This window comes from Apteryx rowi, unplaced genomic scaffold, assembly GCF_003343035.1.
Source record: "Apteryx rowi isolate R43461 unplaced genomic scaffold, aptRow1 scaffold_270, whole genome shotgun sequence".
NCBI classification, from domain to species: domain Eukaryota; kingdom Metazoa; phylum Chordata; class Aves; order Apterygiformes; family Apterygidae; genus Apteryx; species Apteryx rowi.
The window spans coordinates 403,709-431,073 of NW_020449086.1; the positions used below are offsets into that span (position 1 = coordinate 403,709).

The 27,365-nt window shown below is 39.2% G+C and overlaps 1 protein-coding gene across 4 annotated transcripts in view; it reads right to left on the bottom strand.

Moving 5' to 3' along the window:
- MAPK10 (mitogen-activated protein kinase 10) overlaps positions 1 to 27,365 on the bottom strand; it is a 188,080-nt gene that overhangs the window by 8,502 nt on the left and 152,213 nt on the right. For 3 of the 4 annotated variants that reach the window (XM_026068457.1, XM_026068460.1, XM_026068458.1), the window contains 4 exons: positions 25,404 to 25,586; positions 22,182 to 22,306; positions 4,808 to 4,871; positions 3,633 to 3,710 (listed from right to left, as the gene is read on the bottom strand). In XM_026068457.1, the coding sequence (XP_025924242.1) occupies positions 3,633 to 3,710; positions 4,808 to 4,871; positions 22,182 to 22,306; positions 25,404 to 25,586 (450 nt within the window). The remainder of the gene's footprint in view (positions 1 to 3,632; positions 3,711 to 4,807; positions 4,872 to 22,181; positions 22,307 to 25,403; positions 25,587 to 27,365) is intronic. The other variant, XM_026068459.1, reaches the window with a different exon arrangement.

The window sequence follows — 27,365 nt, forward strand, 5'->3', positions numbered from 1 at the left end:
TAGCCTTCCTTGTCGCATCCCTGCATACTCTGACAACGTTCCTATATTCCTCCCAAGTGGCCTGTCCCCCTTTCCACTTTCTGTAGACTTCCTTCTTCTGCTTGAGTTTTGCCAGGAGCTCCTTGCTCATCCATGCAGGTCTCCTACCTCCTTTGCTTGACTTCCTACTCATAGGGATGCACCGCTCTTGAGCTTGGAGGAAGTGATCCTTGAATATTAAGCAGCTCTCTTGGACCCCCCTTCCTTCTAGGGCCCTAACCCATGGGATTCCTCCAAGTAGGTCCCTGAAGAGGCCAAAGTTTGCTCTCCTCAAGTCCAGGGTTGCAATCCTACTCAGTGCCCTGCCTGAGTTCTCAGTGTCCTGCCACATAGTTCTTCTGTATGTTCATTACAGCTTTTCTTACTTAGACAACTAAGGCTTTATGCCTGGTAATTCTGTTTACCAAAGAGAAACGGCTTTATGTTCAGAAGGGAAGAAGGAAGCATGCACCTTCATATCTGGTCAGACTATTGCCTTCCCTCTCTTACAACTTCACAGATCTGTCTCTTGCTTCATATGCCTCTGACTCAAACAGTGTTCCCCCCAAGTTACTTAGCTGTCGACAGAAAGTTAACCAAGTTCCCAGCAGTGTCCACAGCATTACGCCAGCCCAAAGCATCTGAGAACAGCTATTCCAGAGGAAAACTCAGCATTATTTCTGCTCTATAGGAAGTTTAATAGCTCAGTTACTACATGCTGATGGCACATGCCAAGTCTGCTCAGCACTGGAAGCTGTAAAAAGTTTAAGCCCTTGCTGTGTAGTAGTATGGTTTCTTTGGCCATATTATCTCCTATATTCTAACAAATCTGGGTTGAACACCTGGAGCTTTTAAGGCCATATTTTGGTAATGTTTGGGGCAATTTTAACAAGCAAAATACCTATCAAATCCCCTCTAAGAATTCTGACTACAGGATGCTTCTCCACATTCACAACTGCAGGCTTGCTTCTCACAATGAAATTGAAAAGAATATGAATCCTTGGATTATCATGATAAAAGAAACTGTGAAGGTTCACCTACAAACATGTTTACATTTGGCAAATGTGCAAACCTGAATTGCCTTCCTGGAACAAAAAAGCAGGGACTAGAAGGGTAAAATGGGAAGGCTGACGTACCAACTCTGAACAAAATTGCATTTGTTTGTACTGAAAATTGAGCTCATCTCCACATGCTAAATCAACCATGAATTCTCTCAGCATAAACAATATTTTTATGACGTTACAATAGTGGAAACAAGCATTTCCCCAGAGACAATACCACAGATAGCACCTTCAACTCGCCAAGACCTCAAAACAGGACAGAAGTGGTTTTGGGCTCAATATAGGAACCATGATATGCACCTAATCAAATCAGATTCCTGTGGAAATTTGTTCCTCTCATTTCTTGCATTAACATTACCCAGTGAGTGAAGGCAGCTCTCACAACTCGTGTTGTCACCTTGCAACTCATTATCGGTCTGCTGAATTCAACAGAACTATGGTGATGGGTGAAGGATCCAGACTACACAACTTTCTTTTACTATGGTAGGAAGGGATTAAACCAGGTCTTCACTACTGATCAGGTATCAAGCGTGGTCTATAAATGCTTCCTACCCCGTCATGACTATCTGAGACTACTTCCTTAGAAAAGTCACGAACCCTGACCAGTCTGTAGTTTGATTTATTAAATTAGAAATACAAGCGCATATATATCTTTTATGGGGTAAAGTCTCCCTCATCTCCCTCATGCTCCAACTGGTGATTTGTTTTATGTCATTCTTTCAATACTGTGAATAAAAGTAAATTAAGTGCACAAAGTCATAGAAAATGGGAAAGCTACTGGGCCACCTAATAACCTCCTCTCAGAGCAACATTTAAACAGTTGCTATACTTGCTTGTGCCTAACAATATAAAACCAAAGGGGAACAGTAAAAGAAAATCACTTAAGAAATTGCAAGTTTGTAAATAAATAATAAAAGTCTTTCACATGGGAAAACAGAATGTGAACTATATAAAGGTAATCTCTGGGTAGTCTTCACAAATTAATTCCTGAAACAGCAACTACAATGCTATTGCCTCATAAATCAGATTGTAACCACCATTCTGTAGGGTAGCGATATTAAAGAATGTGGATTTATTAGATACCTGTCAAGGCCCCAGATTTATTTTCAACGGTGGCACAATATTTCTGTAAGTTAAATTTGCATGTTCTGTACTTGGTTTGCTGCTCAGCAAGAACACAATGAATTGCTTTCCATATCTTATTTTATCRAAGTTAAATTCCAGGTGCAGTGCTAAAGCTCTAATATCACCAGCCAGCACTGTATTAACTTTTTCCGTTGTCATCATGTTTCCCTTTGTCCCATCAGCTCCTAATGATGCAGTCTTGTTCAAATGCTAGGCTAGCTCATATGGCACAGTGGCAAGTGAAATATGAGAATGCACAAAAATGTATCATCTCATTGAAACAGAATTTGTAGAAGACACTGAATTAAACAATTATAGTTTCCAGAAAGACTCTGCAGAAGTTCTACCCATAAGTACAACTGGGATGATATGTTCAAAACCTGGGCACTTCAAGTCTGCCAGTTAAAGTGTACCTTCACAAGAATCCGTTTGTATCTGCAGTCACACTTTGCATTTCTGCGGAAAGACTCGTGATGTAAATTTTGCTCAGATAAAACTTGTTTGCGAGTTTTTGTGACAGGAGTTTAAGAGTCCACGTTTGAAAAAAAATTTCCCTTCTTGCTGAAGTGTCAACCAAACTCATAATCAAGCTGTTCTAACATTATCAGACTTCTGAAAGCATAAATTACCAGAGTAGGTCCCATCACATGATGTTTATGAGGCTTGAAGAATTCTGTGTTAACCATGGATATATGCTAATATCAACAATTTTGCTCATACAGACTAGCAGAATATTAGTCCTGCTATCCATCTAATAATCATTATAATAATAAGTGTGAAATAAGCCTCCCCATCCATAAGAATATAATGTGTAACCATAGATCTCTCCAGAGAAATTACCAGGGTAGCCGTGTCTCAAATACCAAGTAAGTGTATAAAGCGAACAAAACTYGGGCCAACAGGAAAGGGTGAACAGAGGCTTATTTGCAAAGCATGAGGATGGTAAAGGGAAAGGACTTGGTAGGGGAAAAAGGGACTATAAAGGGAAGCAGATCATGTGACTAGGGCTTTCCGGGGGTACATCCAAGCTGCCCTGCGTGTCTGATCACCACAGCACAGAGCAGAACAGTTAACCTGTTGCCCTAACAACATATGCATCTGACTTAATTTTACACTCAGGGAGTCCATGGAGTGCTTTCCATAATGCCAATAAGGCAACRCCTAGAGGGCCCTTCTAACAACACGAGCTCGGTAACAACATATTACCCCAAACACATTCAACATCCTCGCATGTAGATCAATTTTTAAGTATTAACATGACACTGGAATTCAGTTAATCAAGCTCAACCCATTATGATCACTATATTGCATAAAACCTTTTGAACTTGGCATACATAACTGCTGGTGTAGCCCAAGGGGTTCAGCTATCTCCATTCTCATTTTGTCCCTGTGCAAAACGCATTGAGGTTATTCAATGGGGCTGAGTACCTGAAGGAGAAGGCTGTCCTTTTACTACGCCATTTTTAGTCTTTTCTTCCGAATTCATAACTTCTTTGTAGATGAGTTCTGCAAGACAGAATTGGAACAGTTACAAACAGGAACTAATGCCTGTGATCAGAAACAGAAAAATTCATGGAACGCAAACAGTGATTTCAAAATACATGCGATGAACTGTAAATGAGTTCTGTCTTCTCCTCCACTAATTGATCTTCCCCCTCTTTCCTGCTCTTTTGCCTATCCTTGTTTCCACTGCCGTTCTCTCTACAAATAAATTAACAGTCTGTACTCAAAAGTCTGGCGCTTTTAGGTAGCTATTACTACAATGTATTTAGTCTGCTGGAAAAAAAAAAAAAGATGAGTCAGATTACACCTCACTCCAAAATGAAGCCACAGATGCAATGGGAAGAGTTTGACCACTTACACAACACATTCTACTGAAATAAAATAGGCCAGATGTACCATTCTTTAAAACAGACTAAAGAGACTGTAGGGAAACCTTTCCAGATAATTATGTGATGACAGAATACAAACATTAAACCAACTTTTGTCCATGTACTACTCATAGCAATATTCAGTTTGGGCTTTGATTTTTTATATTAATTTTTATACTGCTCTGGTATCTTTTCTTCAACTGGAAAGGAATGGAGGGTAACATACCTTTGCCATAGCACTCCCATAGGCTCACTCGGTCAGCCCTACCTCGTTCTCATGAGTCTGACAGCTCTGCTTGCCTAAGATCTCTCTCCTCACTAACCCTCCTCTCCTTTTTGGAGCTGCACTGAGACAAATAGGGTAAACTAGAATAGATTAATTGTTTAATATTACACTATCTAGAAATGAAGCAGCACAATAATACAATGTTGTTTACTTTGAGAAAAATCCTGACATCCTGYGCTGCTGAACAGTAGCCTATTCTCAGAAGATATCCTTAGATTTCAATGAAGTACTGGAATCTGCACCTCCTGTGTTAATTTTAACCTGTGTAATCAGATAATGATGGCACTCAGGATATTTCTTCTATATTTGCTACCAAAGTACCAGCTTATAGGGCTATGTTCTTAGTGTCAAAGGAATTCTTTTGGGTTTACAMAGCAGCACTTGGTAGTGGGATGTGGCTTATATGCCACAGAAATACTTTCCATATAATTCTAAGCTGTGATTACCTTTCCATTCTTCGATTGTATGTTCCCTTTCATCCAGCTGTTTATCATATATCTGAGGAGGAGGCTGCAGAAGAGAAACAAAATTAACTAGCAGGTTATCTTTTATATAAACAAATAATTACAAATATTCATTTAAGTAAAGCTAAATTCTCCTCTCCCTCTTTGTTATCCATCCTGTACATACAAAAACACATGAAACACGTGAATATTAAAGGAATTAACATTTCTGGAGATAAATTGCTTCTGTAAAAGAAATCACAATACTCTGCCCTGTTCCTTTTTTAAACAACAAGCATAGTCCTTGCACTTGAAATAAGACCCAAAGTAACTCTACTTTGGCCAAAAAGGGGTTTTTTTGTTATTATTTTCTAGCTGCTGACAATGTCACAGAAGTTGCAGATCCTGAAATTTACTGAGCCATAGGCAACTACAGCTTCCTCATACCCTCAGTACCTGCTTTCAGTGGACAACAGCCTATTCATTGTCCCTCCTGATGTTTGCTGCCAAATACAGCAGCCAAAAAGGCAAAGGAATCTCTCCTTCTTCATTCTACTGAGATCTTTCAGCATCTGAGATATTAATATCCAATGAAGAAGGAAACACAATCTACAAGGCTTTACTGGCTCATCAGTACTTCCACTAACTTTCACCTTGGGCACACAGCCTTTGCGTCCCTTTCAACACATTCCATTACTGAACACACATATCGAGCTGTTTTCTGACTCACTAAAAAGCTGAGAATTTGCTCTCAGGACTCTAAGACGATCAGTCCGTTAAGGGATCTGCATGCTACAGATATGACTAAGAAAGTAATAGCTCAGTGACATAGTGGGACAGGAAAACTGTATGATTGCTAGACTGGACAAACCCACAGAAAACAAGAGAAGATCCCTTAGTGTGACTTTTGTGTTGGGGCTAAAGAAAAGGGAATTAGGTGAGGTCCTGAATTGCCAAGTCTCGTACCTACAGCAAACGATATGAGCTGTTCATTTGGAGTCAAGGTCATTGGGGCTAACAATTCCCACAGCTTCAAATTCAGGACAATTGAAACTGTTGCAAGGTGGAGGGCTGGAGATGAGCTGCACAGCCGTAAGGTGTGCCAAGGTGCATGCATGTTTCCGTACAAAGTGCCTTTGTCAGGGCACAGCATGGGCCAAGAGCCATGGTGTGTGAGAAAGCCACTGTGTCCCAGGCTGTGGATGGAAGCTGAAACCTGTGCCATGAGTTTAAAGTGAGTGTCAGGGCTCAGCAGGGACACCTGCGGGTTTGGCTGTGTCAGCAAGGTAAGTTACAACCACATAAGAACTTTGAGACCAAAAGTGATGTAGCTGTATTGTTAATTAGCCTAACAACCTGCTTCTGTCCCATATTCCAGCCAGTCCTAAAGCTTCAGATGGATCCAGCCAAAGCCACTGCAATTGCCACAGGGCTCTATGTTTCTGCTGATCACGATACCAGGAAGCTGAACACTATGAAGGAGTGTGGGTGACCCTCACCACTGACCAGCGGGATGCAGTAATCTCCGTTCCTCCAGCTGAGCCTGATGGACTACGGCTCAGCCACTCTGCGAACCCAACAGCACGCAGTTGCTACTGAGGGAAAGCAGAGAGCACTTGTGAAGCTAAGAAACCGCGGGGGCCTGTGAATCTACAGGAGAGTTACAGAGGCTGCCTGCTTCACTCAGGAGCTGGCTCTTGGCTTTGGGTGAGTAAAATAGTTCCAAACAAGCAAGACAACTCTTTTTACATCCTCCAAGGAAAAAYTGGGTATTTCTCTCTGAGCCAGAAAGGAAGGGACATATTCCTTCCGTGCTTTAATCCCCAAACGCACAAATTATGGAGCCAAAAGGAACAAGTGATCGAATACACATTCCTGGCCACGTTTCTCAAAATCACAAAACCTTCAWTTTATGTCTCTTCTAATTTATTTCAGCCGATGTCTTAAGCAGGCATAATTGGTTAAAAGGCAGTAAGAAAGGCAGCAGTAATTATTTCCTAGATTAACACATTCCGAAGGCATTTTCTGGGGAGAGAGTCCAGAATAATCCCATGTGTTACCAAACTCCTAGCTTGCTCTCAAGACAGTCCAGGGTGAACAAGTGAACGCCGCACTTCACACACTGTAGGATGCCAGAAACTGCAGCTGCTCAGTTTGTCCTAATGCTGTATCGGTGCTCACGCTGCAGAGCCTTACGTGTGAGGTAGCACAACCCAGAGCTGTAAAACATGGCTCTTGGCAGGAACACGAGAGCGAAGGGTAACGAATATTCAGTGAGATAATCACACGAATAAATCTCTCATCTTCACACAGGCAGGATCTATAACCTCTAAAGCCTGTGCAGAATATAGGTCAATGGAGCTCCAYGGCCAGGCCAGGCCAGGCCAGGCCTCTCGCTCCGTGAATCCAGGTGCAGAACGTGGCCTCGCAGTGAAGCTTTCCCATTGAAATTTCCCGATGGATGGAAGGAAGAAAGGAAGGAAGGAAGGAAGGAAGGAAGGAAGGAAGGAAGGAAGTCTTTATTATATAACGGCACTGATTCCAAGGCATAAAGCTGAGCTGAGAACACCACAACAGTTTCAGGAACGAAGTTGTTTTCCTGTGATCCTCACTAAAGCTAATGGGAACAACAGAGCTTAATACATTATTATCAATCCAGATAATACCCCCTCAGGCTGACTACTCAGTTTTTATTAACTAGCTTTTTTTTACCAGCTTCCAGAGGGAGGAGGAGAGGTTTGTAATGCAACTGCTGCCACCGCAATGGAGCAAACAGAGCAGCTGCTGTGCCTGGATCCTGCATGTGAAATGGGCACCTGACTTTAGTCTTTGCTTTACTTGCTACAAAGGTTGCCCTAGAAATGATTTTGCTACCCATCTAACTAAAATGGTTTAGAAAATGACTGACCTCACCATTATTAATTTTCTATGTGGCTACAGTTATCATAGRATACAATAGTTATATTTTAGAAATTCTTATAAATCCTTCATATAGCCCATCCTGACTGAGACTTTAAGAGATGGTTTAATTTACACAGGATTCAGAAAAACTACAGCTGAACTAGGATAAAATCAAAGCAGAGTGTGGATCAATCCTATGGGTGGCAGCATCTAGCTTTATTCTAAGGTAGCCATTTTCTCCCTAAATCAGATTGATTTGTAAGCAATGAATTGGCAACAATAACAAAGAACAGAATCTATTTTTGGATGTGGAAGAGAAGGAAGGAATTATATATTTTTTGTGTATATTAAAATAATTCATTGTTGTTTCAATGGTTCTTTTTTACATTTTACAAAATGGATTATTAAAATAATTCTGCAGTATGTTTAATATCCATTGACCATAATAAAATTGATAAAAGAAAAACACAAAATATAGACATGGGTTATCTCACATAATTTAACAACCTTTCCTTAAAAAAAGAAAAAAAAAAAAAAAAGGCAATGTTCTTCACATGAGCAGACAAACAAATAGAGATAACTGGATTCACAAACTATCTTTCTAACATCCCGGAAGGAAAAGCTTTTCACTAGTGAAAAAAGCAAAACATACATTGAGGCTGATGTATTCTCGCTTTCCCAAAGCAAAAGGGGTTGGGCTGGATGCTCCTGTTAGACAGGGAAAGGAATGAGATGGAGCTCCCACTTGAACAAATTCTGCCCTCTCTGTCCGTGACTCTGCAGAGCTAGGGCCAACACGGTGAAGATCTTGGGACTCGCTGCTTTGAGAGGCTTGGCTGGAGCAATGCTTGATTCTGCAGCTATTCCCAGAATCACAGAGTCTGGATTGGTAGTTATGAAGTGTCGTACAAGGCAATGATAGAGTTAGCAATAGATAAATACCGGAAGCAATGGAAGCTATAAAAATTAATGGTGTGAGGTTAAACAATCTGTTAAATGGCTTAAATCCCCATAAAAGGTTCATATAAAAATTCCTTTGTGTTTTGCTACGAGTTAGGTTATGTTACTGATACTATTTATTTATTTATTTTTGTAGTGCAAACCTAAGTATACAGGCATGCTCACACCCGAGGTCCAAAAACTCTCTAGCTACAGAGGAAAGCAGCAAGGGCTCTGCATTTACCCCAGTATAGGGAGTCCACAGTGCGTTGGGTACGGTCCCACTATGGGGATGGAGGAAGAGATGCCTCGGTGCCCATTCATTCCTCAGATTCTTTGCAGAGGCTTTTGGAAAATTCTGCCCAGAGCTTCCACCAAAGAAACTGTGGTCTGAGCTGTTCCTGAGCAGTCTGACTGTAAGGATACCATGCAGCAGGAGTCCGGATTACTTGGCTACGCACAGACCACTGAACAGCTTGCACATATGGAAAATGACAAGTTGGAGAAAGCTTTACTTTGGTTTGGAAAGGGAAAAAAAAGACAACAAATGCTTCTTTCTTCTATAACTACTACTTCTCACTGACACTAACAAAGATTGCTGCAGAAGCTGTGTTCAGCTTCCATAATTAATCAGCTATAACTGGATAGATATAGCTGACTAGAGAAAATATCTGTGTACCATGTACAAAGCAGAGCTGCAAACTTCTTTTGAGAGATAACAGATGTGCATCACTGACATACAGCAAAAGAACAAATCCTGTAACAGATCATTAAAAAACCTGTGGCAGACCACCACAGAGGTTACACACAACATCTGGATTCGCACTGGCCAAAACAAGAGAAAAGATAAGAGAAAAGCCACACTGCCTGACAACCTCAATTTTGCCACTGAAGTGTCACATGTAGTGAAAATGACACTTAAAAAAAATCCCTTTCTTTGATATGTTGCTTGAGAAGGTCACAGAACACTCCCAAAGTGCTTCTTGGTCATCAGGAATGCTCAGTACTCACAGGTAAAATAAGAGAAAGCTGATGTTTTTCTTTTCCCATGGCAAACTATGAAATTTGTATTCACTTTTGAACAGTTTATATTTAACGGCTGGTCACAGACAGTTTATACACAAAGGGATAAAACAATGGAGTAGCAGCTTATATCCTGGCTGGAGAGGGACCTTGGACTGAGAACTATGAACCAAGCTCTTGCCACAAGCACTGTAGGAAATGGCATCAAATTAATACAATTTAACACACGGGTTGGCCTGCGCAGAACAACAAATGAGCCGTCACAGTAATTCACAACTCAGCCCCTGGTGAGTGGTCCTAGATGCAAAGACACTCCAATGAAATGCAAGTGCTATGAAATAAAACCAATAAAAAACAGTGCAAGTTACAGTGAAAACAAAAAGCCTCCCCAAAACGTATCTCTGTTTTAAAATTTTCTGTCGACATACAGAAATACTTGCAAGAAAAATTCTAAGCTCTGATCCTGCAACTTTCTAAGAAATCTCTCTTCTAATAGATGGTGTGTGCCATGTAACAGGAGATAACTACAGGAACAATAAAATCTAAGCTAAATTTCAAAATCGGTTAACAGAAAATACCAGATAATAATCTATGGCAAATTTTGATACCAGTTTTGTCCACATGGAATGGCACAATAGACTAGTTCCATGGCAAACAATAGCTCCCAACCAGTAAGTAATATGAGATCAGGCGGATATGCAAAAGATTCCAAAACAAAGTCATTTTTAAATCATTTATAGACAAAGAAAAGGATGTATAAGATTAAATCCTCAACAATTGCCCAAGAACATGAATTCTTCTAAGACAGTATCTTTCAGAAATGTGCAAGCAAACATTTTTGCCCCAAAATTACTTTGCTTAATTTTTATGAACTGACAAAATAATTGAAAAATTAAGGGGAGGAATAGAAAACAACAACATTTTTGCATAAGAATGTAACTTTAGTGCTGATAAGCAGGTGTCTCTCCCATCCAAAATAATTTCTAATGTCAACAATATAAAAAGAATGAGACTTGAAACAGGTCGCTCAAGCCAATAACATCCTGGAGAACAACCAGCAAAAGTGCTCTGACAGTTACTTTTAGGGTCACTTAGATGGCAATTCTGAAGCTATTCTGAAGCATGTATCTAGGAATGCACTCTGTTCATGGACAGTTTAAACCTTTTGGTTTAAACCAAAATGCCTATAAGCAGCATCTTATAAATATTAGGGGATATGTGAAAAAGGAAATACCAGACTTGGGACTTAATCGTGGATAATCTCAATGTGGGATGAGAATGTGTAGCAACTTTAGGAAAAGCTATCTGTGTAAATGCAAACAAAGTCTCAAGCACACCATTTGCAGAAGAGAAAAYAGCAAAGTAATATGTCATCAGGGAGCTATCGAGATTAGCTATTGAGACTACTCAATAGAGTAGTCTAGATGTGGAGGCAAGAGAGGTTAGAAATAGCTTCTTTCCTGAAGAAAGAATAGAGAAGTTTGAGGGAAAGAAGGTATCATGAGTCTCATTTATCCATGATGACAGTCCAAATGCCGCTATGTAGGTAAAGTAAGTATCATAACGTGAGAGTAATAAACATAAGTATTTGTTTAGAAATGGAACCGAGACACTTCCTCTGAACATATAGGAAGAATTACCCCAAAACCAAAACACAAAACAGGGAAGTAAGGTCTGTGTGTCCCTATTCTGGATTTACAGTAGATTTCCTGTATAATTTTAGGAAATAAACCTCTTCCTCTTTGAACTCTGTTTTCCCCACAGTATAGAACAGGTTTAGGGGTATCTTTCTTGTGAGACAGAAGTTGGACTTGGTAGTGCTATAAATACTTGCAAAACATTACGAGTCTGGGACACGTGTGCAGAGTAATGGTGTGAATTGACTGTGCACCTTCTATACTAGGATCGCTACTGAAAAAAGGCAGTGAATAAATATTCATGCAGAATTACACTTTAAATTCATGGCAAAGAACGTTCTATATCAGGCCTAACCTAAGAATAGCTCTCATCTAAGTTCTGTCCCAAGTCTAGATTCCCTTTGGAAGAAGAGACATTAAGGACTGAATACTCCAGTTAAAAGTTCAGCTGCTGCCTCTCACATCAAGATGACCAGATGTCCTACATATACCTGTTATAGCTGGTTTGATAATAGATTTTATTCATTTTTTTGGGGCTACCATGCCTGAAATTCGATGTGGAAGCTGGTTTGGTCACAACTCTTTGCTGAGTAACTCCACTTAAGCAATACTTACTGAAACTCTGAAAAGCCACTTTGCACACAAAATTTGAAATCTACCCTCCTTTGCTGGAACATACGCCTTACTGCCACACTAGGGTTAAAACTGTCCTAACATCTGCCTGTCTGCACTGATATCTCGGAAAGAGAATAGGGGGGAAAGTCAGTATGACACTTCTTCATGTGGAGTGCTGGGACACAGAAAAGAACTTTACTATTTAATCTTTGAATTAGGGCATAATCCCAGAACTTATTTAGGGAAAAGGAATGCACTGGGGAAGGTGTATGCTACAGTGGCTAGCATATTTCCATGCCTATTTATCGGGTAAGTTTACTGGACTTCCCTGAAATACCACATGCTGATTGCTACCAGAAGCACAATCTAAAGATGGACAACAGATTTCAACAATTCCTAAAATCTTGGGAATTCCACACAAACATAAACATATGTTACCTATAGAGATTTGCTTTGATTGCATATTTTTTAAAATACATGTTTTAATTATAATTGGTCAAGTAGAGAAATCACCTTAACAGTGAGTAACATGATTAAAATGAATTTCAGAGCAACAATTTATTTTTTGGAGAACCTGATGCCGTGATGTTATTCTCAAGGACACTGGGCCCAGAAGAACCTGGATTTAACTAGGTTACTATGTTAGACATAAGAATTTCTTCCATATCCAAAATCTAGCCTGGTCACTCACCCACTCACTCCACAGGTGAGCCTAAAAACTGTGCAAGGCCTGTTTCTAAATGTAAAAAAATATATATAATAATAATAAATAAATAAAAATCATTTCAGAGCTATTGAGGGCTCTGGATGTGGTTAGTTTTTACACAAACGTCTATAAGGGAGTCAGAGCACTGTGTAACCTCGTGCTGTTAGTGAATAGCAAGTACCACATGTAATCACATATAATTTCTTCCTCTGTTTTTCAGGGCGTCGTAACATGGCGTTCAAGGCAGACCAGAAGAGTTTAATCCTGTTGTACATGTCAGGGGGAAAAAGGGTGTTGCATTCCTACCATTTCCCATTCATGTCACAGTCTTTGCCCATTAGAACGAGACGGCATAATTTTATTGCCCTCATGTAGCCTGTGAAAGACCATAAACTTTTAATAGCCTCATAAAAAGGGATTGCAACTGTCACAGTAGTGTGCTTTTTAACTGGACAGAGCTATTTAATCTGTTCCTCACACATACTGCTGTAAATCTGGGCAGACGTAGAGGGTCATTACCTCTAAGTTAAACTTTGACCCAAATTCTCTGCTTATTCTCTAAACTGTCTCCAGTGCTCTTCCCTGTTTTCTCCAATATGCACTGACACTTCATGCTATTGCAGCAGCTCCCTTGGAAATTCCCCCGTCACATTAAATGCTTTCCGTTACCTTTCCTCCTAGCCCTCTGAGCCAAGTGAATATTGCACTGTAGATGCTTAGCTGCTTCTGATGGAGTGATTTACTGGGGAGAGGGAGTAAGCTAACTAGATATCTAAGTTAACTAAATCCTCCCCCATTGCTGTAATACTTGAAAACATCATATTCTTTATTACCTTTTTATCCTGCTAATTTCAGTGTTATCTCTACTATATAGAGTTGTTGACAGTGGGAGGAATCCTGCCTAATATTATGCACTATGGGAGGGCAGGCTCAGTCTAAACTACTTACCTATGATCCATCAATGATCTATGGAAAAATACACCTAAAAAAATACAATTAACCATCCCAAGACAGATTAAAGTGAGTGAGCCCACAGTAGGTAAGATCTGCCCTTTGGAGGTGTCTGTCTCTTTCTACTCACTCTGGAAGGAGATTAGATTCCTAGCTTCAAATAAATGCTAATCTTTTGGGCAGCTAAATTTAAGTGAAATGAATTCTAGTCTAATAGACTTGCCAGGGTGAGAGAAGAAGCCTGTGGGTTAGTAAAATTTTTTGCATTTGTATTTTAAGTCCCACGTTAATACTCCAATTTCCAAATTATCACCCTCCTTTTATCAACCAAATCTCTCTAGCGAAGAACAGGAGAGGCAGTAATTCTACTGCAGAGCCAATTATTGCCAACTCTATTAGCATGTTCAAGTAATTCAAGTTGGCTGGGGTTTTTCTGTTTCCTTTCAGTTTGTTTTGGCCAAAGCGCATTCTACTCATTCAACACTTGCAAGACAGCTCTCCAAGTACCGATAAGAAACTCAAAAGTAGGCTCCCAGTTTGGGGATGCTGGCTAGAACCCTACTACATGTGGCTTATTCTATCACACAGTCAGGGCATGATCCGGATCTCATTCCTGCCTTCACAACTCACAAACACTCTGGCCATGGAGAAGTTTTAACAATTGCCGGGGTTCCCAACAGTCAAGAACGTCATACAACACTTTAAGAAAACCTCAGCAACTAAAAAAAACCTCTAGTCACATGATGAAAGTCCTCACTCTATGGAAAAAGTGCTGATCAAATGCTTGAAAAGAGAAATGGTACAGTAAATGGGAGCAGATGCAATACAGTGCAGGACCAGGGGGGTAATTAAGAAAAACAGTAGCAGATTAAGCACAACAGAAGTGACCAAAGGCATGGTCTCCATTACTCATTTTCCTATCACTCTGTTGCCCAGTCCTCTGGCCTAAACATTGCCATGGAAGTCTGTGGAAGAGCAGAGCTGCACTGTACAAACTTGGAGATGCCATGAAAGGCTTCCATGGGGCAAACTCTAAAGGAGAAATCACTAAGGCATGAGACAGTCCTTGGCAAACTTTCCCCAAGGAAGTGGCAGAATACACTTCTTTGCTAGGGCATCGCCTCTCCCACTCCTCTCTCCATCACATCCTTGCCTGCCCACTTGGCAGGACACAGTTAAGGCTCCCATTTTACTCTCTAGTGCCCAGCCCACAAAAGGGATGCAAATCTACTGAAGATGCAAGCTAGTGGGGTGAGTGCCCATCCAGGAAGAGAGAGGGCCAGCTTCGGAGAAGGCAAAGCAAAAAACACTGTTATTACCTGGTGTGTCTGAAAGACTGAATGTAAAATCTGGTTTTCAGCTGCTGTTCTCCCTCCGCTAGGAAGCAACAAAGCCATTATTTGAAATCTAAGAGCCAGACACATCACCAAATACAACGTATTGCCTTGTGTAAAGGACGACAGGAAAAGATGAAGAACACCTTAGCACCTATTAAGCTTCTGTAAAGTGCTCCTGATCCCTCTGCTTGAGGGACAAGTTCTGATCCTCCTGTTCATTATACAAAGAGTGATATTATTGAGCTCAGGTCACAACTCAGCCAACAGAGAGTGAAAATGCTGAGCTTTTAATGAGTCAGAGATGAACATGCTTTACTTAAATTTCTGTTTTTAAAGCTTTGTTCTCAGACAGGAAAAAAAAATCTATGCACCTTGGACAATACCCATCACAGAAGTCAGATTTTGACACAAGAGGAGACTCACTGAATGTAACTGTAAAAAAAATTCATAGGCCCCAAAACAGTATGTTTGTAAAAAGCAGCAGTAGCCAAACAATTGCAAAGTGGTAAGATGGAATGAATAATTACAGCTTTTCTAGTGACATGTAAAATACAAATGCCCAGCTAAAACCTATTTTAACAAAAGATCACGTTGGGTTAAAGATGGCAGGGAAGAAATGCTTCAAAAATGTTTTAAACACTTGAACTTTTTAAAGGTCAATACATTAAAAATGGCACTCCTGAATTTAATTGTAAAGCAAGCAAAGAGAATGAAAAACAAGAGTAAAACCAAATACTCAGAGAGGGCAAATGCAAAATTCATTATCTGGTTTATCAGATAACTATAGCAGCAAAGGGTTAGAATAGCCCAGTCTCCTAATAATTAAAATACGAGAGAATATCTTTAAGAGACAGAGAAGAATTGAACAAATGTCGTAAAATACCTTAGTTTGAATAAGAATGGCTACTGTGCTACACATCATCTCACACTCTTTCAATCACCTTACTACTATGCAAGTTTGCAGGACTGTTAGAAAAAGAGAAAGCGTCATGTCTATTCATGTATAGAAACTCTTCCTCAGGTTGGAAATCTTCCACCTCAGGGAGCACAGGCAAGATCAGGTAACGGATCACACACTGAGAATAGAAAATCTGTAACAGCACACTCTCCAAGAGTTTTCATGAAATCCTTAGGCTGTTATATGTTTGCATAAACCATTTGTCAGCTAAGTCCTATAATGAACACAGACTCTGAATGTGTTCATGAATAATTCACAAAGAAAAAGGGGCTAACTGGTTTGAATAAACTCTTTTAGACAGTAGTCTTCCATTTGCTTTTTGTCCTTCATTTATAAAAGCTGGCTCCCAAACACAGCTAGATATGTAGTCGCAAAAACCTGAGACCACACTGGCACTAATTCTTAACTGCATTCAGTGAAAGTGAGTGATCAGCATACATATTCACCTTTCGCATAAGGCATTTTCATAAGCCTCACAAACCATGCCATCGTTTGTGGACAAAAYGGACCCAGACCAGTAGCATGAGAATTTCATCACACCATTCCAACAGTGTTTTGATCTACAGTCGTATTTTGGTTCATACCTAGAAACAGGGTTCATCTGCAGAATTGAGGTGCMATGGCAGATTTAAATTCCACTTCCACCCTCCAAAATTCAGTGGGCTAGACCCACTGAATTTGATCCACTTGATCTACTGATTTGGATTCACTGCACAAGATTCGCTGATGAAATGTGTCAGTGCAGTTGTTTCATAGCACACATCAACATTAATAAAACAGTTTCCCAAGATAGTGAAAAATGACTCGTTGCATTCAAATTGGAATGGGAAACTTAAGATGTATACAATCTGCAATAATCAGGCTGCAATCTCTTCTGCATATTGAGAATCATGACTTTTTTTTTAAACCTGGCATTAATGAACCAGGAAATTCTTTCCAGGTTTCTCCATCTCATTCAGGTAATATTTCTCCATGCAACTGATGCACCCTATTGTTACTTCTGCATTCTAGCTCAGTATAGACAAATTCACGAGAGCCAGATAATTAAATGAATCAGCAAAAGTACCTCTCAAAGAATATGTTTGTTTGGACATTTTTAAGATGAGTACTAACTCTCGCCTCCACTCTTACAAGGTTTGCAAGATCTAGCTAAAATACAGAAGAAGACAGTCATTTCCACATTGCCCATGACATGCATTAAGCATATCACTAAGAAATGTTTACTGAATTAGATCCTGAATCACCTCCTGGAATTGCAACAAATTAAGTATTTATGTGAGAGAGATGGAAAGACTCTTCTGACAGTGATTCAATTCTAACACATTATCTTATACCCTAATAATACAAAATTGCAACAAAAAGTAACACAGAAATAGAAGAAGGGAATTAGAACAAAGCATAGCCTGGAGCTTATGTCAGAATATAAACTAATGCACAAAACTATAATAATTTAAGGCATCTAATTTCTGTGCAGTGTTAAAGCTGCACAAGATACTCCAAAAGGTATTCTGGATATTACACTACTTTCCTATGACCAGTGTCTGCAGACATGGACAGATGGACACTGACTGTTGTGCACTCTGACACAGCTTTAACCAAGACGTAACAAGTTACTTTACGCTTGAAGCGCTAAATCATTAGCGTTACCACCAATGAAGTTTATCACGTACAGGTACCTTGCTGCCTTGTAAAGAACCAACAACCCATCTGATGTCAAGTGTTCAGTGAGGAGCAGCAAGTTAAAACATGCATGGTACTCAGCACAAATGAAACTTTCTTTTCAGTGCAGCAACCAATAACCGATACAGAGAACAGGGCATCACACATCTCCCATGAATCTTTTTGAGAAACAGCTTCTTTTTCCATCAAGATAATGCAGATGACAGATAGGGATGGCCTGCACTTGAACAGCTGACTCAAGAAGCAAAAAAAATCCAACTGAGATAAGCTTTCTCCAGAAAATAATTAGTAAATGATTCACAGCTAGCCACTGAAGGCATGTCAGCATGAACAGATGGAAATTTAGAATTTAGTAAACTGTTAATAGTGAAAAGTAGGGCCTCCAGTTTAACTTTCCCTCTGAAAATGAGATCTGACAAATAAGGAGTGTTAAGTGAAGCCAAGCTCCTTATGTAATTCCTAGGACTTTGACAAAGTACAATGAATATTTATTCATCCCATGTTCTCCTGTTTAGGTTACACTGCACACAGCCCGAACCTTTCTCTTTTTTAGAACCTGCTGTGATCCAAAGAGAAGAAGGATCTCTATACCACAGAGGGAATAGCATCTCATCAATTCAGTAACAGTTTGCTGTTGAAGTATTTATGACTAAGGTATTAATACAATTCTATACCGTGTTATGGACAAGATATAGCGTGTTTTGGGGGAGAAAACCTGGAAGCTAAGACAGATGGAGAAAGCAGTTCAGCTGATATTAACTACACGACAACTGCGCAAGGAACAAGGTGGGTGAAAAGAACAAAGTGTATCTGAAAAGATGTAATTCAGACAAAGACGTAAACCACAAAAACTGGGACAATACCAGCTGTTTTACTGCTGAACATTTAAAAGTGCTACTCCTTCCTCAGAGGATGTTCTCTGTTCTTTGAGGTACTATGCCAGCAATGACAGTTTGGTTTTCCACTGCTTTGCACCTTCTGTAGTCATTTCCTGAGTAATGAAATGTGGCAACAGCGAAAATGAGTGGAATGGGATTTGATAACATGTGGCACCAAGTTTGTACAGGTATCTGTGGTGATATGAGGTGCAGGTCAGAGATGAATACCTCAGTAAACTAGAACCTAATTACTGTGGGCATTTGAGAGCTTTACTGGGTTCATTAGATTCCAGCCCATTCATCTGGCAGGGAAAAAGAATAATTATTATTCCTGTTTTACAATCACGATCTAGAAAAAGGATGTACTTTGCTCACATGGAGACTCTATGGTACGATCACAAATGGAACCTAGGTCTCCTGAGCCATAAATGTACCCTTGATCTCTGTCAGTTTAAGAGGACAAGAAAGAATACTAGGTTCAACATCAGCTGTAATTCTAGACATGTTTGAAAAGATTTTCTTGCTTGAAAGTGCAACTTCATTATGACAAAAATCAAACTCCTGCCTGAATCTGAAGTATTACTAGAACAAAGATGTGAAAATTGGGCAAATCATTACATCCACATATATACTGTACCATACTCTTGTTCTGTATCAGAAGTGGCTCTCCACAGTCAAATTCACAGGCAAAGCAGATCTAAACAGGGACTTCTGCAGAACRCCCCAGTGTTCAGTTGTGGTGTATCACTTCATCTCACTCTCTAAAATTAAGCTCTGAATTGCACAGTAAAGAGCCAGATCGGGACCCAAATTTCTGCTGTTTAGAAGAACAGATGAAAAGGGATGGAAGCAGTGCGACAAACTCAAGGACAGATTCCCAAAGAAGACCATGAGCTCARGCCCATTTTTCCAGTCCATTTCTATCTCTCATCCATGCATTTATGATAAACGTATAGAAAGAAATACGAGCCATTTGCTAAGTGACTCTTGGTGGGGCTTCTATCTTCCTTTGTTTGGTTTCATCCAGAATCAGGAAAAGAAGTAAGGACATTCCTAAGGCAGCCAGGCCTTACTCTGTACCAGAAAACACGGGGTGACTGTCAAGAGAGTGTGACCCAGTACAATTTACAACTTGAATTCCTGTGCAAAGAGATGTGGAAAAGCGGTAGAGATTTCTGGATGCTTCCCTAAAGTAAATGCTGAATCCTTTCAAGTTAAACATCAGAATTTGTTTAGTAATACTTCTGATATGAAAAGACCCACAATCAACATCAGCACATTCCATTTCCTTGTGCATTTAATAACTCCAGTTATAACTCAATGCATATTTTATGTAATAACGTTAATCAGCAACTTCTCAATATGTTTAGTGTTGAAGGATAAAATGATGGGAAAAAAATTGCAAGAGCACACTCATGGAAGCAAAGACAAAGAATTAAAGCAGACTAGTGCAAAAATGGCAAAAATATTAACATGACTTTTTTACAATAAATAAAAATGTAGGTCAAATATGGTCAATGTAACTGAAGCAGAATTAGTTCAACAGTCACTGACATGTTCTCCACCTACTATGGTTGCTCTTTGTGCTTGCAACAATGACCAAAGGTGTTCTTAAATCAAAGCAAATTGGTGCAGTAAGTATGCAACAAGGAAAGAGAATAAGATCCCTGAGACCTGCGCTAAAAAAAAAACTAGGAAGAGAAGAATTAGACTGTGCTGGAAGAAGACCCTGGCTCATAAGCTTTCAAAAATATTTCCCTCTTTTTCCAGTTACATAAAGCAACACCATGGAATAAGTGGCCCTGAACTGAACAGTGTTGCTCAGATAGAAAGGTGAAGACAGAAGAAGGTATTAAGACCAAGTGCCTGAAAGTGAAACAAGACTTGTCTGAGTTCTCAAATCAGAGAAGTTTGTTAGAATTGAATTAAGAAATGCATGGAAATACAGAAATATAACAAAAATATCTGACAATGGTATACTACTTGCAAGAGGCATGTGGAACTGAAATAGGCATGTCTGGGAGTAAACAATCCCATGTCTGGGGTTACAGCAACATACCATATGTTTACATTTCAGACTGATACATATACTTTTTCAAAGAAAACAAAAGAGGACATAAAAATGGAAGGTTGAACTAAACCCTGTGAAGTACTGTTAAGTAACATACGTTCCAAAAAGCCTATGCAATTGAAATTTTATGGGGTTTTGTGCATTCAGTTTGCTTCTCTTTTAAGATGGAACGTACGCTGAATTGGAGCATGTCTCTAAACAGCAATGATTTAATTCTGCAGAGTTCAGGGTCTTATCTTCCTAATGTGTGAGGTAAGATTTCTAAACCTGTTGAAAGACTGAGCTGTTTTCATACGCCAACATTTTTTTCCTAATGCTTGTATTTTTTCTGCCTTTCTGTCCTGAAAAGACCCCAAATATTTCTCCGCTCCCAAAATTTGTCCAGACATTTTTTTTGACACACTAAGTCAAGAGAAGCTAGTAACAGTACAAACCACCTTGACGTGCAGTACTTCAGAAGAAATACTTACAGTCACCCTAAGTTCCTGAAACCACACAGCACTACTTCCACAGGAAAAAAAACCACCAGCAAGCTACTAATTATACTTGTGTCTTGACTTCTAAGCTTTTTTGCACGTGTCAGCAGGAATGGTCTTTATTCAGCACTGCCATGAATGGAATAAGAATTAAAATGGCAGAAGAGGGGGAAAAGAAATAACAGAGTATAAAATTCCTCATCTTTCAGGGCTGCTCTGATTCCGCTTCCCTTTCTCTCTCACCACCCAGGGCGAAAAGAAGGATAGGAAGGAATATTTTCTGAGTGACCGGGCGAAGATCATTTTTCAGGCTAACTACAGGCTATGCTCCTTCACTAAGAGAAAGGTCACCCAAAACAAAATTTTAATTTCACTATTACATTTGCTTTTTATTATTTGTTAGTATTATGGGGGACATCTATACGTATGTACATACACACATTGCACCATGTCACTGAAGTACACAGAATCACTGAACAGCTGAAGTTGGAAGGGACCTTTGGAGATCATCTAGTTCAACCCCCCCCTACCTATAGATTGCATTAATTCCTGGTATCACCAACCAATCCTTGCCTCATCAGGGTGTATGGGTAGGTTTCCGGAGCATAACAGGATGATAAGAAAAATTCCACTTCCTTTTGCACACAGTCTAGGTGACACCGAGCACTGAACCATGGTCCAGGAAAACATGTGAGTCCCTGCCCCATTTTAAGGAGAATTTATGTTTCACTATGGTTTTCTTGAGTCTGGAGGTCAGAATTTTATATTGTTTTGTTTAACTCTCCTCCTCTCCACATATATTCTACAACATAAACATGGGAAATTATGTCTGCTGTTTTTCACAAGGACAGGTTTATAGAGAAAGAAAATATCTTTTGTCAGACTGCATTACATAGGTGCAAAAACAGGTGAGCTACTGGGTTCTATAGCTCTTCTTCATGTCACTGGCATGTCTAGAAGAGAGCAAATAATGGCTTCATGTGCCTGAAAGGGTTTCTGCTTTTCCCATCTATTGCCAGTTAATCTAACAAAAAGATACAWCCTGTCCCTACAGACCTAGCTTTGCATGAATCCAAAGACCACCACAGTCATAACAACATTGTTTCTTTATAGCATACTTGGTATCAAGCTGCTGTAAAACAGTAGGAATCTATGAATCATATCCACATTTTACAGTCTAAAGTAAAGAGTCATGTCTCACTTACCGCCTCCACTTCTGCTGGGTCATACCAGACATTAATGTACGGATGCTGTAAGGCTTCATCTACTGATATTCTCTTGGCTGGATCAATGACTAGCATCTTTGATAAAAGGTCCCTGGCTTGGCTGGCTAGAGCAATGAAATCAGAAAAACAGTATTAGTACAGAAAATCACTACCTCCAGAGGAAGGTTAATTGGGTTAAGAAAATAAGAATTAACACAATCTTTTAAGAGATCTGAAAGAAAGGCAGTCTATTCCTTCTCTTTGGGCTTTGTTTGTATGTACTTCTGCCCCTGCTTGTGTTCTTCAGTAATTATTTTATGTTGGATTCATTGGAAAGGGAGCCAACAGCAGGGTTGCCTACCCTAAGTCCCCTAAAAGGCTTCAAAGATACTTTACATGTTGCATGCACAGGGATGTACAGGGATGAATAGCATGCACAAGTAAGATAAGCTTAAGGTATTATTGCCAGGATCAGAAAACAAAAGCTATCATAATGAAGTTTAAAATCATTGCACTTCTAAAACAAAACCTGAAACTTACAGGTCCTCTTAAGGTGGCTCAGAAGAACATCCAGCTTTTCTGCATGTTCCAACCTCAAACAAATGACTGTGGAAGTCACTGTCACATCTAGCTTATTTAAATGTAAAACATAAAAAACATTTTTGCAGTATGTGATATTTTCACTGTTTTTAAATTTTTCACCCGGCTCCCTGTAAGGCATTCCTTAGGGCAGCCCATTAGAAGCAAGAATGTCTAGGATCAACACATAGTACAATGTCCTCCTCCCCGCTGCCAACTACGTCACTTACACTGGCAGTAAGAGAAAGCATACGTGCCATCCAAACAAGGAAAAGGGAGTTCCCCTTCAGTACCAAGCATGCTGAATTCTCAGCTGTTGGCTGCTCACTCCCAAGCAACCCCAGCAAAACTGAGCTTCGGATCTCTGCTCCACTCCAAGATCTATTTACGATGGAGAGATACACATCTAGCCTCCGCTAGAAAAACAATTCAAGTTCTAAGGATAAACCTTCGGAGGCTTGTCAAATCATCAAGAATGTTATAGTCAATACTGAACAAGTATGCTACAGTTGAAGAGAGATTTTGAAGATCTTTGAAAGTAGACCCCTGCGTGGCAGAGTACAGGGTTATTGTGATGGCCTTCCTCATGACATAGCATCTAGAAGATGTTAGATTACTTGGTAAACTCCTTGGCAACTTCTACCTAGCAGGCTGAAATGCAGGCATACGCAGGGTAGGTGGGTCAGTTACTGGAAGCAACCTAGGCATGATGGCGTAGAACTCCCTTTCCTTGGTGTGTCTCTAACTCACTGGCATGTAAAATATGCCACAGAATGGCCCAAGTCCTGCTTGTCTCACATTATGAAGTTGAAATCAATGGGACACACTATCCACCACTACAAAAAAGCACTAGCTTATATATACTTTGAGTTTTATAATGTGGCATTGAATTATTTTACCTGATAATATAACCCATTGTGCCAGACAAACTGATCCTTTCATTACCTGAATTTTTTACTGTCAAGAGTTTATAATAAATGCAGTATGATTTAAACCCATGCAAAAAAAATATTAACAACATAAATTTGTAATATTACTACCAATGCAGTATCTAAGCTCTTCTGTGTCTGGAATTATTCACTCAGCCTCACGCAATAATGAATATGAAAGAAAATAAAAGATAAAAGATAAATGGTATTAAGTGCAAAAATATTATTAGATATCTCATCAGACACAGGTGAGTAAAAGTAATATCAAAGCAAACTGTTAACATTATTTATTGAAATATTTAGGTGGGAAGGATGGGAGGATGTAATGATGCAAAAGCAGATTGTTTAATGCATTGTTTCTTGTTCTGTGGCTGTATCTTAAAAAAAAGGTATCCAGTGTGCTCAAATGTGTGTGCTTTCTGTATCCAAGAGTAACAACACAGTTTGACTATCATTCCTATTCATTTTCTGAATCCAATGAAATTCCATTAGTCAGTTTTGCATCCAAAAGCATTTGCTCAGACCTTTCACTTTGCTCCCAGAGCTCAGACAGCAGCCTTGCTATGAAACAGTTGCTAACTGAACAAGTATTCTGGGTAATATAATGACATGCAAATTGCAAGCAATTGAAAAACACTGCATGTCACCCTAATAGGCAATCCAAAGTACTCATGTGGTGCAAAACTGATACACAGTACAAATTTGTAGAGGTTCCAGAGCTGTGATTAGAAATCCTTTCTATACTAAACACACACACACATTAATCACTGTTTCCAATTGAAGGTCAATGTCCTGTTCAAGCTAATCGTAGCTTCAATGTATGATAAAAATCATTGCAACACATGTCATCGTATATATTGTAGAGCGGTATATCTAGTCTCACCGTAATTAAGATAGTGCTGTGCTTCACATATCAAAATTGAGCTACAACATTTTTCAAAATAACAGGTCCACCCATGACAGATACTAAACCCCAGCTACATCAAGACCGTTTTGGCTGATGGTGTTGATACCTTTCTATTTTCTATTCAGCAGGCATCTGGCTGATCTGATATTTTTTCCACTTAAAACAGTAGAGTGTTGAGATCTTCAAAGGGAAGTTCTGGTGTTCCTTTGGGTTACAACAAGTTTAAGAAAGAGAATTATGGAACACCACAATTCCCTGTGGTACATACATACCACAATGAACACCACGAAAGCCTGACACAGTAATCTGTGATAACGTATGTTCCCTTGACTGCCCAAGCACCAGGTTCTCCAAAAGTCTCTTCTGAAGGCTGACTCTCAGCTGAATAAAACCCATGCAGTCATTGGTTGCTGACTCATCTGGTCTTCACAGGCACTGTATCTAACCTTGATAAAGACTACTCGTGATCATTTTCACAAGGACACCCGCTCGCTAAAAATATGCCTCTCTCGCTTTTTCCTTTCTTTTATTTTTCTCATATTAAAGTGAACACAGCCTCCAGTAAAAGCTTGATGGGATTCCAGCTTAGCAAATATCAAAGCTGTGATCCCCTTGTATCTTCCCAAGCCCTAAACACACCTTTCAAAATTACATTTTTTGCCTCATTATCTGAACACTAAACAAACACAGTGAAGTCTCTGAAACTAATGGTATTAAAAAAGGATGCAACTAGACAGAAGAAAAATTGAAAAACCTTCATTGCACTGTAGCAGTTGCATGTGAACCAGGTCCCTTTGTTAGACATACCTTTGAGTTTGTTGTGTTCTGAGTCAGCTGGGAAGAGAGAGTCTGGAAAAAGTTTGGGGAAAGTGAGGCCAGCATACTTGGGTCTGTTCTCAACGTAGTTCCGTACTGTCGGCTGCAGTTTCTTCATAAATTCTGGACAGGGTGTTCCCAGCTGCTCAATAACTTTATTCCATTGATCAATATCTGAATATAAGTAGTTAAGGAAAAAAAACCCAAACCCCAGTGCAGTATCCCGACATTTCTGTTCGACTGTTTTCTAGGAATCCTCAGAGGTGTTTAATTCCATTTCTAAAATATATGCTGTCACTATCTTTATTCATCATTATTCCTCAAAGTCCTACAAGCTGTAAAGGGCAAAACCTCTCTCATGTCTAGACCTACTTGTGGGCATCGTATAAATCCAGCAGTAGCAACAACCAACATGGAAGAATATAAACTTTCCTGTCTGGGACAATGACAGTTGTTACCATTTTTATTTTAGCTTGTAGTCCAACGGCTTGTGCTGCCTTCCTTTACATCCATGTAATTTCCTCTTTGCCATCTAGACTATATGGGCATAGCAAGGCAGAATGATGTGTTCACATGTCTTGTCTGTTCAATCTGTTTAAAGTGAGACCCAGTAGGCTAAAATGATGAGAAAAGAGTTCTACATGGGACAGATGTCACCTTTAACTCACCTGCTTTATGCTTGTATCTTTAATCTCTCCAATAACTAATTGGTGCTAATCCTCCTAAAACAACAAAATCAACAACCCCCCACAAACTATTTGTGAAATTCTTTGTAAGCATGCCCTGCGTTTGCTTATGTAGCCATCACTTCCTGTGACTCATTTCCTATAGGCAAATGATGCCTCAGGTATAGACAGATGTTTCTCTTTATCTGCAAATATGATGGCTATATTGCAAAACTGTGACCGTCAAACAAGAAACAGGCTTTCATTCTTAAAAACAAATTGTATTACAGGCAATTTGTACTGAGCTGTTCTTTTCTAGCTTTCCTTGAGATAACAATTACATATCTGACAGATGACATGCAGCTCTTCCAGCCATATTCAGAACAAGCTTTACTGTACCAATAAAAAGATTAGATTAAGCAAATGACCATAAAATCAGTATCATCTCTACCTTACGCTCCCTAATTCACAATGCTACGAGTCTGAAGACAACATTAAAAAAATAAAGAACACACGCAGCCATGAGTACATATATACTAAGAAATGCAGTGAACAGTGTTTCATAAGAATGTAATGCAAACAAAAAGTTAGGAAAAGACAAACATTCAGAGCATTTCAGCACAAAAAGGGCTTTTTTATTATTCTTATTAATTACTATTGTCATGAGTGTCTTATCTGTGCAGAAGTTTCCCAAATACCAAAGACAGTTCCTCATGATTTAGGAGAGAAATCAGGACAGCAGAAAGATAACAAGAAACAAATGAATGAAATTGGGCAAAAATCAGATTTTTGCTGTGATAGCAATTTCAGAATTTCAAAAAAAGTTCTAGTTGTGAAGAATGGAAATTTAATATTTTCATATAACTTGAAAGTTCAGAAAAGACTTAACCTGGGGTCACCTGAAATGTTTTATTTGAACAAAATCAAAACATTCATTTAGGAATTACAGCTTTACTAAACAAAATACTTAAAGGAATGAAAACGGAATAACTTAAACATATGTTTTGAAAAATGCTGAAACAATGTTTTGAATTGTTTTAATTTCAAAGTAAAAAGTTGGTAAATGGTGGTCTGTAAAGAATTTCTGAATAACTTTGATTTTTTAAACTGAATAAGAGATTTGTGTAAAACAAAAACCCTCTGCTCGGTAAGCTACATGTATCCTGTACCGTCAATGGAAAACATCTTTTCCTTAACAGAAAATTAAAGAACTGCATCAATAAGAAAAGGTTGATAAAGGCTATACGTGCTCAAAAAGTAGGCCAAATATTTCATAAAGTATGTTATT